General features: G+C 39.7%; 1 protein-coding gene across 1 annotated transcript; it reads left to right on the top strand.

The window, feature by feature from the left end:
• Nucleotides 1–277: 277 nt before the first annotated feature.
• On the top strand, nt 278–12850 carry RSBN1 (round spermatid basic protein 1). The gene is made up of 6 exons (XM_009888446.1): nt 278–946; nt 8495–8632; nt 9071–9213; nt 10113–10280; nt 11256–11364; nt 11955–12850. Exons 1-6 carry the CDS (start codon nt 278–280, stop codon nt 12414–12416), a joined length of 1689 nt encoding a protein of 562 aa, XP_009886748.1. The 3' UTR covers nt 12417–12850.
• Nucleotides 12851–16696: the final 3846 nt, after the last annotated feature.

Below are 16696 nucleotides of genomic sequence, written 5' to 3'. Positions count from 1 at the left end.
TTTTAATAAAGCTATTAAAAATTGAAATGTTTCTAAAATATTAAGCTTGAGTTTTGGAAGTTTTCCTTAATCCAAGGCTTTCTTTATATATTAACTAGGTATACTGCTTTTTTTTTTGGTTGTATGATTAAGTCTTGCAAGTCAAAAGTCAAAGTATTACTATTGGTCAGTCTTCCTGGGAAATAGATAGCTGAGCAAATGAGATGCCTTAATTCTTTTTGGGTGAACTTGCTGCAACTGCAGAACTCTAATCTTCTCTTTATTGTTGCTGCCAGAAATGCCAGATGAAAATGGCAAAACCCAGCGAGCTGACAGTCTTATTATGAAGAAGATAAAGAAAAAAAAGAAAAAGAAACATCGGGAAGATATGAGGGGAAAACGCCTGAAGATGTACAACAAGGAAGTGCAGACAGTGTGTGCTGGACTCACTCGCATTGACAAAGAGACTCTTTCTCAAGGACAGTGTGATAACTTAGAGATGAACAAGGAATCCTTCAGGTATCTGAAGGATGAGCAGCTCTGCAGACTGAATTTGGGTATGCAGGAATATCGAATACCCCAGGGAGTACAAACACCATTTGTGACGCACCAGGAGCATTCTGTTCGCAGCAGCTTCTTGAAAACTGGCACTAAATTTAGTAACTTCATTCATGAAGAACATCAGTCCAATGGTGGTGCTCTGGTCCTTCATGCTTACATGGATGAACTCTCATTTTTGTCTCCAGTGGAGATGGAGAGATTTGCAGAAGAGTTTCTTGCGTTGTCATTCAGTGAAAATGATAAAAATGCAGCTTACTATGCTTTAGCCATAGTACATGGAGCAGCTGCTTATTTACCAGACTTCCTGGATTACTTTGCTTTTAACTTTCCTAACACTCCAGTGAAAATGGAAATTTTGGGCAAGAAGGACATTGAAACAACAACAATTTCAAATTTTCACTCTCAGGTAAGAACTGTTTAATCAAATCTAGGTGTTGTGCAACTTTTACGCCTTTAATCTCATTAATCCAGAGGAGGGCTGACCTAAAATAGGTGAGACACAAACTTTTTTCTTAGCAGATGAAAAAAGATGATGCTGGGACTACTACTGCTGTGCTGTTTATTCCTATTTCTGCTTTAAGCTCTCTTGTGCTCACTGGTAGTTGGAGAATCACGTTTCAGACACTGCTAGCCATGACTTGTAGAAAGATCTGCACTGATCTTGCAGACTTTCAGTTGATCTTCTAAATTTAGGAGAACACAGATGTTGTTCAAAACAATAGGTAAGTCTGTATTAAGAGTTGTATAGATTGCAAATACTAACACTGCTTTTTCTGTTCAATAGATCTGGGTTTTTTTGCAATGACATTACTTCTCAAGTTTCAGTATATCATTCACAACAAATAAGTTAGTTTTTTTTTTAACCTCTTAGTTCTATCAGTAGCTGATGCTGGGTGTTATTTAAACTTTCCAACTTCAGAGAGGTGGTTAGAATAGCTTTTTAAATTGCCTTTGAAAAAGGCTTTCATTTTATACACTACCTTGATTTTCAGAGTAGGCTTAAAACTATCTTGGATTCTCAAGCTGCATCTCCATGTAATTTAAATGGATGCAACACTAAACCGAGCTCATTTCAAGATTCTCATATGAAAAAACCCTTGCATTTGACTCTTGTGATCGAGTTTAGAAGTATCTATGAACATACAGCAACATTACAGTTTAGGTAAATTTCTTTCAGATGGAATAAAATCTCTTCCTGCTTAGTCTAGTCTGAGAACAGATTCAAAGTGCTGCTTACTTTTAGTCTTTATTCAAGACCTTAATTACTTTTACTGGTTCACCTGTTGGAAGGAAAAACCTGAAACTCTGTAGTGCAGTGCACTTCAGTACTTTTGGAACAGGCGTTCCTTAGCAACAGATTTTGAAATGGTAATGCTTATGGGTGGGCTGTCTGAATCTCTCCAAAGTTTACCAAATGCTGATAAACAGCTTTGCACTGGAAAAACAGTTACTACTGTACAGAAAGTTACTGCATGGTCACTTGCTGCATCTTTAAATACTTTCCAGCATTTATCATAGGTACCATTAAATTAGTAATTCTGACACTTAGCTTATGAATTTGTTTGACAGTGAATAGCTGCTGCAGCACTTATTTTAAACCAGCTTCTATTTCTTGGTTTAAGTAATTCTTTGCACTGACAGAGCTGCATCAGTGTGTGTAGTACTCCAAAACCAGTCTGAGCATACTGCTGCGACCAACAAGAACACTTCCGCGCAAAACATTTGCACTCTGCAGATGTGAAACTTGTCCACAGGTTAGGCTTTCAAGTCTTGTGTATTAGTGATTTTTCTGTGTTCTCTGGCATTATGATTACATTCAGATTTACTTTGAGTATATGATGGCCCCCTAAAATGGCTAAACAGTGCCAATTGGGTCTTTAACAAGTACACTTTTTCTTGGTGAATGTCTCCATCCTGTGAACATGGATAGCTCATACTGTAAATACATTTGTGAGGAATGTATGGTAATAAATAAGAGGCTTCACTGGGTTATAGTCTGTGCTGGTATTTCAATTAATTCTATTTTAAGTACTATCTCAACTTGATTAAGATTGAGTCATGACATAAGGTTCAGTCGGTCTTAAACGCCTCTCTAAACCCAGCTTCAGCATGACGTGGTTAATCCTCTCTGGCTGAAGTATGTTATGTGGTTCACATACTGAGCAAACATAGAGAAGTATAGTTTTTCCACAACTTAAGACAGCTGAAATGGGACTCTTCAGAGGCTATAGATGGTGCTAAAGTATCTAGTTTGAAATTGATGCATTTAAATTGATGGTGGATGCTGCTAAACTTCAAGTTTTGCAAGCTAGATTCTCTTACATAGAGAAGGCTAAAATGCCCCGCAAGAGAGCACAGGGGGGGTAAGTCTGGCTGTTTCTCTGCTATTCCTTGGCAGCACTGTTGAGGAATGAACAAACAGGCTAAGCTTCACTTTTGGGCCTTCCTGTATGAGAAACTGTACAATACAAAAGCAGTTGATATTATGCCTTTGCAGATTAAGCATGTTACAGTATTGTTGTATGCTGTAATACTGATTTTATTTTTAATTGAAGATACTCAGTTAAGTCACCTCTGTTCTACATTGAACCTTCTGTAGGCATGAACTTGTTTGCTGTACTGAACCATACTGGGGCAAGGGGATTTCAAGCATTAGGTAGTCTTGAGTCCTGGAGGCTTGGTGTCAAGAAATCAAACTTTGATCTGTAAACTGCAAGTTAACTTGCAGTGTAATGTGACCTTTGGCTTGTACAACATTCAGCTGTTCTGTGTACCTTTTCAGACAAACGGAATTTTAATAGGAAGTGTCTCCAATTCAAAATAAGGACTTTAATCTGGAAGACTTCATGAAAAATCTGGTGATAATTAACTCCCTTGCTAGGTGAATTCTTTTGTTCTCAGGTCAGTGAGGACAATGTAAACTGAATCTTTATAACAAAGCACTCCAATGTGTATTTGTAGTAAACTGGTTTCTGTACATTAAAATACTTACACTTCAGTGTTCTGGATTTTTTTTTCTTGCATTAGCTCTGGCTCATTTGTTGTAATACTTTAGTGCTAAAGCTAAGTTTTAGTTTTGAGCTATTCACTTGGACTAAGGGCTTTCAAGACTCAAATCACTGAACAGTAACTTGTAAACTTTCTTTGCGTAAGGGCATACTTAAATTTGAAAGTTCTTAGCAGTGTGGCTAGAATGAATTCTTACTTTCCTTATCTGTTTCAGTACCAGTGCTTCTAGGTCTACTCTGAACTGGAATATATCTAGATTTGAAAAATTGTTTCTGCTTTTTTTTTTTTTTTTCCCCAAGAAGATACTGATCAACTGCCTGATCAATTCTCTGTATGGTTGAAAGACCAGTTAACTGCTGCAAAGGAGTGGGGTTCTGGGAACAGGCCAGGAAAGAGCTGGGGGAAGTAGGTTTTACATAAGCTGCTATTCCTTCTGGGAAGGAGGTGGGAGAGGCAGTCAACAGGTGATAATAGGCTGAGTTTTCCTACTCCTGCACCATACTCTCAGAAGAGTTTACTCTTATTCCTGACAGTTTTGGTTAATAAAACATATTGCAGTTTGGTTGTCTGCCATTTTAACTTTTCTTATCCTGGAAAAAGGGGTCTCATTCTGGAAGGGCACTTTTTTTTTTTTAACAGAAGCTATCAAAGTATAAAGTGGAGTAATTTTGCATCTATACTGCAGACTTAATTTGGTTTATCACTTCAGCCATATAAATAATGCCTGATGGCCTTACTGGAATGTTTGACAGGCTTTGGTCAAACAGATAACCCTTGCTGAAATGGCATGTCACACTGTCCTCCTTTCCTTCTTCTGTTGTAAATAGTAAGCTGCCTTGTGTTCTTGCGGTCTTCCCTGTAGCAAAGTGTTTGCATGGTTGGTTTTATAGCTGACTTGCCATACTAAAACATTGTCACTGTCAACTGATTCATGCTTTTCTTGAAACTAGAGAGAAACTTCTGAAGCTTAACCTCGATTGCCTCAAGTTTATGCCTCATCTGTATGTCCTCTTCTTACCCTTCAGAGGTGTACTGCTTCATCAGGCAGGGGTCTGAATTATCTCAGTCACATACAAATACCAGATCTGTAACTTCTTCAGGAAACACTGATGCTGTCTGCTTCTGTTCTCACTCACGTGTGTGAAACTCCAATAGGCACATCATTTAGCTGCTATAAAGTGTCTCCGTGAACACTGAAGAGCTAATTTTAAATGCGCCTGTAACTTTGCTTTTAGTGTGAAACTGTATGGCGTAGGGGATACGTAGGGTAGTGATAGCTGTTTGGCATTTTGAAAGGGCACAGGACACCTGAGTGGTCTTACTAGCCCAATGGTCCTCTTACAACTGTAAAGATAGTCCATAATCTGATCTGTAGATAGAGGCAGTTAGTGCTTATATGATCCACTAATGTTTTTAAAGAAGCATAGTGAACAAATTATAGCAATGAAGGTGCTGTGGTATTAAGTTGTTAACTACTGTCAGCCATGTAAACTGGAATGACCCAGGCTAAGTTCCTAAACAAGAACTGAACTTTAAACAATAAAACTTTGGGAAAGGTCTTAGTGGATATAACAAAGTGACTTCAGGTATTTCATAATCTCACCTTTCCTCCCTGAAAAGAAGGGTACATTATGATGGCTGTGAGGGTGAGGAGATGAAATTAGTATAGATGTTAAGAGTGTATCTAGAGCACTTAGCAAATGAAAGATCAAAGTAGTTTGCAAGAAGGTGCAGCAAGCAGGTTACTTGGTCTTCCTTTACAGTTGGGTGGTTTAGTGTCTCATGAGCAAGAGGCCTGTTCTCTTATATGGTCACAAACGTGGGTGTTACTACACTCGAGGCCTTAGCATACTCTAGCCTAACCAGGGGTATTAATATCTGTGCTGCTCTGGAGGAATTAAGGATGAGATAAAAACTATATGTGAAAGAATTTTTTACAGCATATTAAACTAGTAGACTGCTTCCCCCATGATTGAGGAGCTTGAGATGAATATTACAGCCTGCTGGGAATTGCCAGGAGTTAGTACATATTTTTGGTGTAAACATGTCCTGGTTTTAATTCTGAAGTGTATGTATTTCTTTAAGTGCTATAAAAACTAGCAGAACACTAAAGTCCAAGATTTCTGTAAAGCATTTCAAGTGTCTCCTTTATAGCTCTTGAATTATTTTCTATTTTTCATTGTATTCCAGTGCATTTAAAAAAAAAAAAAATGTTAAAGCTTCTTGTTTTTCATTCCCTTTGAAAACATCACAAGGAAAAACTGCATATGATATTATAATTCATTTTAACTCATGACAAACACCTGTGAAATACTAGTGAATCTCAACAGGTGGTTTCAATAGAACAGATCTCGTCTGGAGGTAATCTGTCTCCACATACTTTAATAGTACCAGGCAGTTAAACTTAACTGGCTTAAAGATGAGAGCATTTCAGTCTTTAGTTCTCCTGTAGGTGCACAGAACTAGGCTAATGCTACAGTTTTTCAGTACTGCTGCTCTAAATTGTATTCTGGCTAGCTGGTGAACTCATTCCCCACATTGGATAAGAACCTTTACCAGTAATGTTCTGAGAGGATTTGGAGACTTAACTTTCTTTTAGGGCAACAGTCAAAAAGAATTAACAGCCTCTGAAGATTGTGCCTGGTTCATAAAATCTGTATGGCCAAAACCAGAAAGTTAGTAAGTACATGCTCATTTAGCTGCTGCTGCTGGTCTTGATGGAGTTGAAGGTAGAGTGCTTGAGCTACACAGTGAAGTTCTGTGCGTGACTTGGGATGTAAACTTCTACACAGGAAGGTAGAGGTGATGCAGCAGCAGGCTTAGGGCTGAGGAATAAAGCTGTATGTGAAGTCATCTTTGGCTTCTATTTAGCTTTTAATTAAAATGTAAGTGTGTGGAATCAATACAGAATTGCCAGCTGCACATATATGAAGCTAAAGAAAGGACTGTGGAAATAGGAGTGAGCTGAACTCCTGTAATTAGGAAGCTAAATATCTGTGATTGCTGCTACAGGATAAAGTTGCAGCAGTAACTAACTCTTGCTTTACTAGTATCTCCTAATTTACCTTTAACAACTTCATGGAGTAGTTTAACTACATCTGGTTTGCTGCCTAAACTGCAAAACTTAACACTAAGCTGCTTCATACATATATCTATAAATGGAGTTATAAAAGGTATCACTTTCTGAACATGACTACAAAACCACAAATTTGCCAGTAACCCTCTGTCCTTTGTACCTGTCCCACCACTTAGCCATGGAGATTGGTTGTAGTTTTTTACCACTAGAACCACTTGATGAATGTAGAGAGGCTGTTGAAGAGTAATGGAAGGTTGGGGCTCAGACACAATTGAGTATAAAAATCAGATTAATTATGGCAGGATTTCTGATCTTTTAAGATGGAATAGTTGCTGCATCTACATACAACCTACTCTGTGGCCATATGGCATGTTACAGCTGCAGTCCATAGGATGAGACTAGAGAACACTGGATTCTTGCCAGTGGTTCTCCTCTGGGAACAGGAAATTGGCAAGAGAAGTTTCCAGATGACCTGGGAAAGTGGGACAGTCTGTGCTACAGAGGATGGCAAAAAGCTGTAAGTGAGATTAAAGTGTTTCTGGCCACAGCAGTGACAGCAGGTCACGTTGCAAATAGTAATCCTAAAATTGTTGTACATGAACATGGGGGAGTTGGTTGATGAGAAATTCAGCACGAGCTGGCAATGTGCACTGGCAGCCCAGAAAGTCGACCGCATCCCGGGCTGCATCCCCAGCAGCGTGGCCAGCAGGGCGAGGGGGGATTGTGCCCCTCTGCTGTGCTCTGCTCTGGGGAGACCCCCCTGCAGTGCTGCCTCCAGCTCGGGGGGTCCCACCAGCAGAAGGACACGGAGCTGTTGGAGCGGGGCCAGAGGAGCTGCTGGGAGGGCTGGAGCCCCTCTGCTGGGAGGACAGGCTGGGAGAGTTGGGGGGGGTCAGCCTGGAGAAGAGAAGGCGCCAAAGGGGAGAGCTCAGAGCCCCTTCCAGTGGCTAAAGGGGCTCCAGGAGAGCTGGGGAGGGACTCTGGGTCAGGGAGGGGAGGGATGGGACGAGGGGGAACGGTTTTAAACTGAAAGAGTGGAGATTTAGTTTAGATGTTAGGGAGAAATTCTTGCCTGTGCGGGCGGTGAGCCCCTGGGGCAGGTGGCCCCGAGAAGCTGTGGCTGCCCCATCCCTGGAGGGGTTCAAGGCCAGGTTGGACGGGGCTTGGAGCAACCCGGGCTGGTGGGGGGTGTCCCTGCCCAGGGCGGGGGGTGGCACTGGGGGGGCTTTAAGGTCCCTTCCAACCCAAACCACTCTGTGAACACTGAAATGTATACCTGACCACTGGATTTCTAGGTAGACCTCTCATTTCCTCAATTTTTGGTCCAATTTTGTGTATACACTATAGCAGTATTGCCAGAACCACTGTGTGAAGGACACCTAGATTTTTTTCACTATGGTCATAGGGAAAAGACCTGTAGGACATGACTGAAATGAAGAATGCACTTATTTCAGTAGCACACAGTTTGAAATGTAAAAGCAACAGTCAACTGCACGAATTAGTAGAGAGTTTAAGCTCGCTGGTGAAGGACTGAATCACAATGGAACTTCGCGTGGAGGTTTTCTCAAGTCAGCCTGGAAGTGTTGAATTGTTCCTGAGTTAGTCAAATACTAACTTGCTGTTATTCAAACATTAGAAGTATATCCTGTCACTAGTACAGACAGGAGTTCTTTTCTCTTGGGGTACCCTATGGGCATCTGTTCTAAACAGTCTCTGTGCATATTCCCAAAGGCACCTCTAATGGAATAGATGTAGATGAGCCCAAGATTCATCTCAGCTGTGGCCTAGTGTATTATATTAATCAATTTTAATCTCTTGTAACACAACTAAAGCTGTGGTGGTATTGTCTCTTCCTTTGTGGCCACTCAGGTCAATCGAACGTACTGCTGTGGAACCTACAGAGCAGGACCGATGCGGCAGATCAGTCTTGTTGGAGCAGTGGACGAAGAAGTTGGGGACTACTTCCCAGAATTTTTAGATATGTTAGAAGAATCTCCATTTCTCAGAGTAAGCAATAACTTGTGTTATAGAGTGCTATAGATATTTAAACGATTTCTGAGTTTCATGTATTTCCAAGTAATTAGAAACCATAAAGTATTTTCTCTATTGATGTGCTTATCATTTGGGGTACAGAGGTACGTTCTTTCCTGTGTCCAGACAAAAGGTACTGAATTAGATAGGTACAGTTGTGTAAATAATTGAAAAATTAAATATAGTTCATCATAGACACACACTACAGAATGATCTACTTCCCTAAAACCGAAGTTTGATAAAGCTAGCTTGGAATATATTTTACCTCTTGAACTTACTTTAGTTTCTATGCAATGCTTTTCACAGAAAAATTGAAACAGCTTTACCAAAGGCATCATTTAATTTTTCTGTATCACCCAGTGCTTTGTGTTTTATGTGTGTTTTGTGGGTTGTTTTGACTTCATTTTCTTGTAGATGACTTTGCCCTGGGGTACTCTGTCTAGTCTCAGACTTCAGTGCCGGTCACAAAGTGATGATGGCCCCATAATGTGGGTCAGACCAGGAGAGCAGATGATCCCAACAGCTGATATGCCAAAATCACCATTCAAACGGCGCAGGTAATGTTTTGTTTTCTGTCCATATTAAAGGTAAAACATTGCAGTTATGTCTGTGAAAGATTTGAGAACAAAACCTAAATACTTTCTGTCACTAGTTCTTCAGAAGGCTAATTCGCAGATTTAAGTTTTTCATTTTCATTTCTGTTTCAAGTTGGCTCAGTGGATAAAATGAAATGTTATTTGTGATGCCTATTTTATTTCACCACTTTTCATGGTAGTATGTCCTAGATCAATGTTTTATTAAGATGGAAATCTGTTTTTATTACCCTTCAGGAGACTTGTTTTATTCATCTTATTTCTGTGGAAAGAACTAATTTGGTGGTTTGGTGGTGGGGGCAGGTGAAATGCTCTAAAACAGCGGAGTTCTTCACACCGTTCATGTCGCATTTCAATGTTAGTGCTAAAGCACTCCTAATACTGTCTGCCTTCTTGGAAAGTATTGTGGTATACATATGCACTTGCTATCTTTCTCAGGAAGAGGGTGCTGTAGAACAAATTTTAGGAGATAAAGCATTGGATGAATATTTTAATTGTAATTTCAAGCAGAATTTTTGGATATACTCCCAAATAACTAAACTTCAGTATCTGTTAAAACAGCTCTGGTTTACATAGCATTAAATTCCTGGAAGAATTCTTGCAGCACAAGTGAAGAAAAAATTTCTTTTTTTAGTGATTCAATTTATTTTATTAAGTTTGATCTCACAACCTGAATTGTACTTTGCTGTATTTGTTTCAATCTTTTATTGTTGAATAGACACCTAGAAGAAATCGGAGGGAAGTGCTTTGTCTTTGATTTTAAAGCCTGCTGCCCACAACATCTTAAGATTGTTTTAATACCAGTTGGGGTTTTTTTTCAGTAGTCTGAAACATTTTTTAGTATGTCTTTTTATCATGTTTAGGTCAATGAACGAAATAAAGAATCTCCAGTACCTACCTCGGACCAGTGAGCCCCGTGAGGTTCTGTTTGAAGACAGAACAAGAGCTCACGCTGATCATGTGGGTCAAGGGTTTGACTGGCAGAGTACAGCTGCTGTAGGTGTTCTGAAGGCTGTACAGTTTGGGGAATGGTAAGTGCCTTTGAAACACAGCTATGCTGGTAGCAGGGGATAATTCGAAACTTTTTTTCCTCTTTAAAAAAGAAAATTCCTTGGAAAACAAGCCTAATCAAAGAAATGGTTTAAACCCTGTAATGAGATAAATGCCATCTAGAGCCTGAAAAACACAAGCTATATACCTATCATTTTTCCCTCTTCTTGAGGCGGTAGAAAAGTTGTAAAAGCAGCTTGCAGAAAATGTTAGTGATGTACAAAACAAGGCTTAAGTTACCATGCGTGGACCATCATCTGTGGTTGTTCTTTTCCTGAATAGGTATATTAATGCTGATTTCTGTAGCAGTAATTGAAGAACTCAATGTAATTAATTTCATAGCTACAGTGCTTTCTCATTTCATGTACCAAGGGCATTGCTGTTGACTTTGTACAGAAAGTAGAGTTGCATCAGTGTTATTTCTAGCAGTGACAGTAGGAATTCAATAGCATCGTTAGCAATACCATTAGATTTTCATATGAATGGAAGGTGACAGCTTCCTTTACTCACATTCACAGCCATTGAATAAAACCCAGCTCCTCATTGCTTCAGCTTCAGAGTTACTTTGTTACTTTGTTTTTCCTTTAATACAGAGTTATTCTGTCTAGTTATAGAATGGAAGAATTAAGGCAAACTGTGGTTCCTAGAACATACGGAGAACTTCGCTAGTGGCAATTTGAACTTAGTTCTCGGGCATTTCAGTATAGTGTTTCTCCACGAAAACATCACTTCTGTTGTGCATGCACGGAGAAAGAAGTAAAATAAAACAAACAAAAAAAAATCTAGGAATTATACCTCCTTTTCAAAATAATGTGTGTATGAGAAGTGATGAGACTTCATGCCCAATGTAAAAGTGAAGTAGGTCGTTGGTTCAATGAAACTTTCTGCTGGAAAAAGCTATAATTCTTTATAACTCTAATTCTTTAAAAATTCCTGGAATTCTCATCTTTTTCTAGGAGTGACCAGCCTCGTATAACCAAAGATGTGGTTTGTTTTCATGCTGAAGATTTCACTGATGTTGTGCAGAGACTTCAGTTGGACCTGCATGAACCTCCAGTGTCACAGGTACTGAATCTTCCCTAGTGACAGCTCATTCTTAGCATTTTGGAAGTAGATTCTGACAGTTTTCAGGTTAACCGTATAGCCAGCCGTTTTGTATCCTCAGTGGCCCTCTGTTCACAGATCTCTTGGGCAATTTCCTTTGTCATGTTTCAGAATAGAATAGTTCAGTTGGAAGGGACCTACAATGATCATCTAGTCCAACTGCTTTTCCTTTCCACCAAGCTGGGATTTATGCTGTGAGTCATGATAATGTGCTGTAGAAACAATTGGCAGTTGATTGAGAAGTCACGTTATGCCTGTTTCTGCTTTTTCTAATATACTGATGTTGTCTTAGGATCCTGTCAGGCAAAGCAATGCGGCCTCATGTCGAACCTACTGTTTTCAACTATAACTGTAGAATTCTCTTAACTGTTCATTGTCTTCTCTTAAGATGTGCACATTAGATAATATTTTAAAAGTCAAATTTTCATTTCAATTTGAAGTTTTACCTGTTAAACAGAAACATAGTGATTTAGATGCAAAGTATGTTGAAAATAGGTGAATTTACTTTAAACAGAGTATACCACTAACTTTACCATCTTTCCTTCTCTCAGTGTGTTCAATGGGTGGATGAAGCCAAACTAAACCAAATGAGACGGGAAGGCATTCGCTATGCTAGAATTCAGTTGTGTGACAATGACATCTACTTCATCCCTAGAAATGTCATTCATCAATTCAAAACAGTGTCAGCAGTCTGCAGCTTAGCCTGGCACATAAGACTTAAACAATATCACCCTGTGGGGGAGACTTCTCAAAATGCAGAAAGCAATTCAAGCTTGAACAGTAGCGTTCCTGGAAAGACAGAGTCAGAAGGTGAAACCCAATGTGTGAGTGTAAAAATAGAGTCTGAAGAACCAGGTATAGAAATGCAGCTTACAACAGGGGTGCTCTCCTCCTCTGTTTCTTCAATATCAGGACTTGTGCAACCAGATCAGGTGGCCCAGCCCCTTCCAGGTTTTAAAATAGAGTCTGATCAGCAACACAATCCACAGGATCATGCAGGCTCTTCTGTGTGATATGTATATAATCAAACATTTTTTTAACAACTTTTTAAAATTTTGATGTGAAGTTATAGTTTTATAACTGGCTTATGTTTTATTGGAGAAATCTTGCCTATAATTCTATAAAGAAAGGTGACATTCCAAAATGTCAAGCATATCTTTTTTACACAGATTATGCAAAATTCAAGTTGTATTTTAACCCCTTAGTACAACCTGTAACAGTGGTCTACCACTTCTTTCTGTTTAAGTAAAGAGATATTGAATGTCTCCTCAAAGTCAGAATGAAATTCCTCCAGGAACATAAAGTGATTGAACTGTACTGGTCAGTGTTATTTCCCTACTTTTACTTTATCTCTAATCTTCAGCAGAAAGCAATGCTTTTGTAGAAGACTTGCAAAGTGACTTTCCCATCTCATTTTAATTGCTTAAAAAAAAAAAAAAAAGAGAAAGCACAGCACTTTTGATGATTTGTGAAATTTTTGGTATGTCTGTTCTTGACATGTTGGTTTATATACAAGTTGGGTTTATTTACAAACTATAGAAATTGATCTCTATTTCTTACAGTTCCTACAAAGGTCATCTGTAAAATTAACTGAAGAAAGTGTCTGATCCTGTTGAAATGCAATGACTTACTGACCTAACACTTCTCATGGCACTGCTTATGTTGTTTGGTGTGAGGGTTTTGCTTCCAAAATACATCTTCCCTGAACATGATTAATACTAGTGTCAGAATTGGAGAACCTATTGGTAGTCTTGTGGAGGAAACTGCTATCTTTGAGCACTTTAAGGCTTTAAAATACTAACCAACTTGGCAGCTTGTTTTGATCAGGTCGTAATGTGTTCAATAGAACCACACTTCCCCTTGTACTGATGCACTTAATATAATAGCATTGAGTTGATAACTGACTTACACAGTAAGGCTGTCCTTATTCTAGGAAGTTCTGTATTACTGTTTCACAATAAAAAGTATTATGGCATTGGACTGCTGTTTCCATGTGTAGCTTCTGGGTGCCCAGGTACTGTGGAAAAATCAGTGGCACATGCTAAATGTGTAGAGTGTCAGCTATCAACAGTTTTTAAACAATCTTTCAATATTTCTGGATGTTAACATGTAATCTGTATTTGACTTTCACTCACCCCATTTATTACTGCCCTGTCCAGTCATCAAAAGGAAAAGTCCTGTCCCTTTCTCCCTCTCCTTTCCCCTCCCCATGTTTAGAGTACAAGTTGGGTTTTGGTGCAACTTAAGCTGTCTCCAGATAACTTTATTTGTTCTAATCCTCACTGGGGTAGGAAAGATTTGAAACACTATGTTAGACTAGACAAAAGCAAAGATGCTGTGTTAGTTCTGGATGCATCTTTTTAATATCAATTATTACTCTTCTCTTTATAAGGGTCTCTAAAATATGTTACTCTATTATAAATCTTACTTTGTGCAATATTGTTTGTGTAGGCTTTTATATACATATTAGCACCTCAGTGTAGAGGTCACTATTTTAAACTGATAGAAGAATAATCATCAGAAGATACTGCAGTGATTAGTTAGAACCTGTATTACTCCTTATGTGTATGTATGTATTGTCTTCGGTACAAAAATGAGGACTAGGAAATATTTCAATTTAAAACTAATTTACAGATTGAAGTGGTAGTGACTTGTTTAGTAATCTGTGTAAATAAGGTGTTAGAATGGAAAGCTTTTATGATGAAAAGTAATGTGATTCATGCAGGGGTGTAATTTAATCTTAGCAGAAATTCTAGATGACCCAGACTGGTTCATAAATGAGCTGTCTGTTCTCTGGTGGGTTTTTTCCACTTTTTATGTTGAGAGGAATTTCATAGCTTTAAGGGTTGTGCAAAGTAAAATTCCTCACAGGCAATAGTGGTTTCAGTTCATCCTTCACATTCAAAGATCGTATTACCCAAGGGTGTTCTTTCCTTTTTACAAAGTCTGCTAGTCTTCCAAGTGCCCATTTCACTTCTCACATGTGCTATTCTTTGGTTGTGTCGGTAGAGGTACATCAATAAGGTGGCCATTCTTTGACAGCCAGCACTGCGTACAATCACTCAGGAACTGGAAAATCTGCAGATACTACAGTGATTCTGCAAACGTAATTTTAAAGGCAGAATAAACAGATGAAGAGCCCCCATGCACCAACTTGTCTGTTTTACAATGGGAGTAGAAATAGAATGAAGAGGGAATCGGTTTGGAAGTCCTCTGTAAATTCTAATAGTGTATTTTCAACTGGATAAAGGAAGACCACCAGAGTGGCTCATGTTGCTTTCAAAACTGTAGCTTTAGTGAAATCTGTGACTACAGCCTGAAATACCAGGAAAATGCTCTGACTTATCTGGGTGGGGGGACATGACTAATGGCGTCATGCTCTCTTTATGTTCTGTTCAATTACTAACTTAATATCTAATGTCAGATTTAAATACTGAAATGTATCTTCAAATGACTTGAATGTTGGTGATGCTGTTCTAGCATGCTTGGAAGATTGAGGAAGAGAGGAACAAACTTTATGAAAATCTATCACCTAAATACATTATCAGCTTTGGGTATGCTTTAACCAAAAGTAAAAAAAAAAAAAAAAAGTAATGTATGAGAGGGATTGCTTATAAAGCTGATTGCTAAACTGTCTAGCCATTGTTTCAAGACCATTCGATTGCACTGAAAAGAACAGAGCAGAATTAGAACAATGCCTTGATGTGAAAGATTCAAATGTTTTCCAGAACAAAACGTGGAATACTGATTTTTATAAGCTATAGCTGTTTAGAACTGAAGTAGGGAGTTCAAGCCATGTAGTGTTTGTTCAGCAAAACGGATCTCTTGGTAGGTCCAAGTAAATATTTTTTAATATCTCTCATGTTAAATAACTGGCTGGTTTAATTTCTCTGTAAAATTTCATAAAACGGCCTACATAATGAGGTAATCAAACTTTGGCAAATTTCATGGGTTGTTCTAACAGTTCTCAGTAGTACCCAGGTAGATGCAGAACAGTTCATAAATATGAATGCACTGGTCAGTTACTGTAAATCCTCAGCTCTCCACTATGGGGATCGGCCCTGTGATATGTGTGTCAGTTGACCACTAGAAAACACTCCTGCTTTATGCTGGAGACAATTGTTAATTGGCCAAGCGCTCTGTCTGTAAAGGGTGATCAGCTTTGAGGTACGGCACTGGGGCTTAGGCCTCTGTTTTAAATAAAGTGCTGTTGATTAAATTGTCACTTGCGATAAAGGTGAGTGGCTCAGTTGTGCTAGAAGTGTGCTAGCAAAATGCAATTTAAAGATGAAATATCAGTTAGCTTCGGTTTCCTCTCTCCTTTAGACATGCTACAAGTCATTTTGTGCAGATACTTGACACGTTCTCTTCCAGGAAGGTGGGACACTCGGTGAAGTGTTCTCAGGGGATTTATAATGGACACTTTTCACAGGTATAGATCTTGCCATAGAGAAAAAGGGCTCTCTACTGTGCTCTGTCAGTTTTCCTGCCTGTCACAGTTTAGTTCCCTCAGACACGGCAAATTGTCAGAGCTTTTCCCACAGACCTGAGCTCGGGTCCTCCGTCCGGCCTGGCCTGCCCTTTTCAGGTCTGAATCCACCCAGTCATGAACTCTGAAATGGCGGTTTCTGCGGAGTGCTGAGCGTTGGCAGCTCAGGCTCGCCCAGGGGCTGCGGGGAGAGGGAAGGCTTGTTCCTGCTCCCGGAAAAGCAGCTTTACTCCCCGAAGCTGGTTGGTGTGTCCCGCTGCTGTGGTGGGAATGCGGGCGGCGCTGTGGCTGGGGGCAGAGGGGGCCTGTGGGGCACGTCGGGCATGGGGGAGACGCGCTTCTGGCTGCTTTGTACAACGTGTAAAGAGATTTCTGTATTGCTGTTCTTGTGATTTAATTTGATTTTGATTGGCAGCTACGATTTTTTTTCTGTGGTTTTAATTTATCTAAGGTCTCTGCCTACAGAGGACGTGTACAATTGCCTGGAAGACTGTTTGCTTTGTGCGGCCTTAGTGTATTTATTGGCATTGGCGCGTGTCCGGAGGCGTCGGGCGGCGCAGGCCGCACGTGCTCCAAGGCGGCGCGTCTCTGTCAGGAGCTGACTGTACACCAGTGTCAAACTGTTAAGCTATTTCTTTGTAAAATAGTCCAACGGAATGCATAGAATTTTTTCCTGTAAAGTATTTTTTTAATAAACAAAGTCTGATTTTGTCCTTTACTGCCTGGCTGCTTATTTCCGCTCTGGAGCCGCGGCGGGGCGGGGCCGGGCTCGGCGCTCTCCCAGTGCTGCCTGGGCGGGGCGGG

The sequence above is a fragment of the Charadrius vociferus genome, unplaced genomic scaffold (genome assembly GCF_000708025.1).
Source record: "Charadrius vociferus isolate BGI_N301 unplaced genomic scaffold, ASM70802v2 scaffold1077, whole genome shotgun sequence".
Taxonomy (NCBI): domain Eukaryota; kingdom Metazoa; phylum Chordata; class Aves; order Charadriiformes; family Charadriidae; genus Charadrius; species Charadrius vociferus.
Note: the sequence above shows the minus strand (reverse complement) of the source record. Positions and strands in the feature narration are given on the sequence as shown.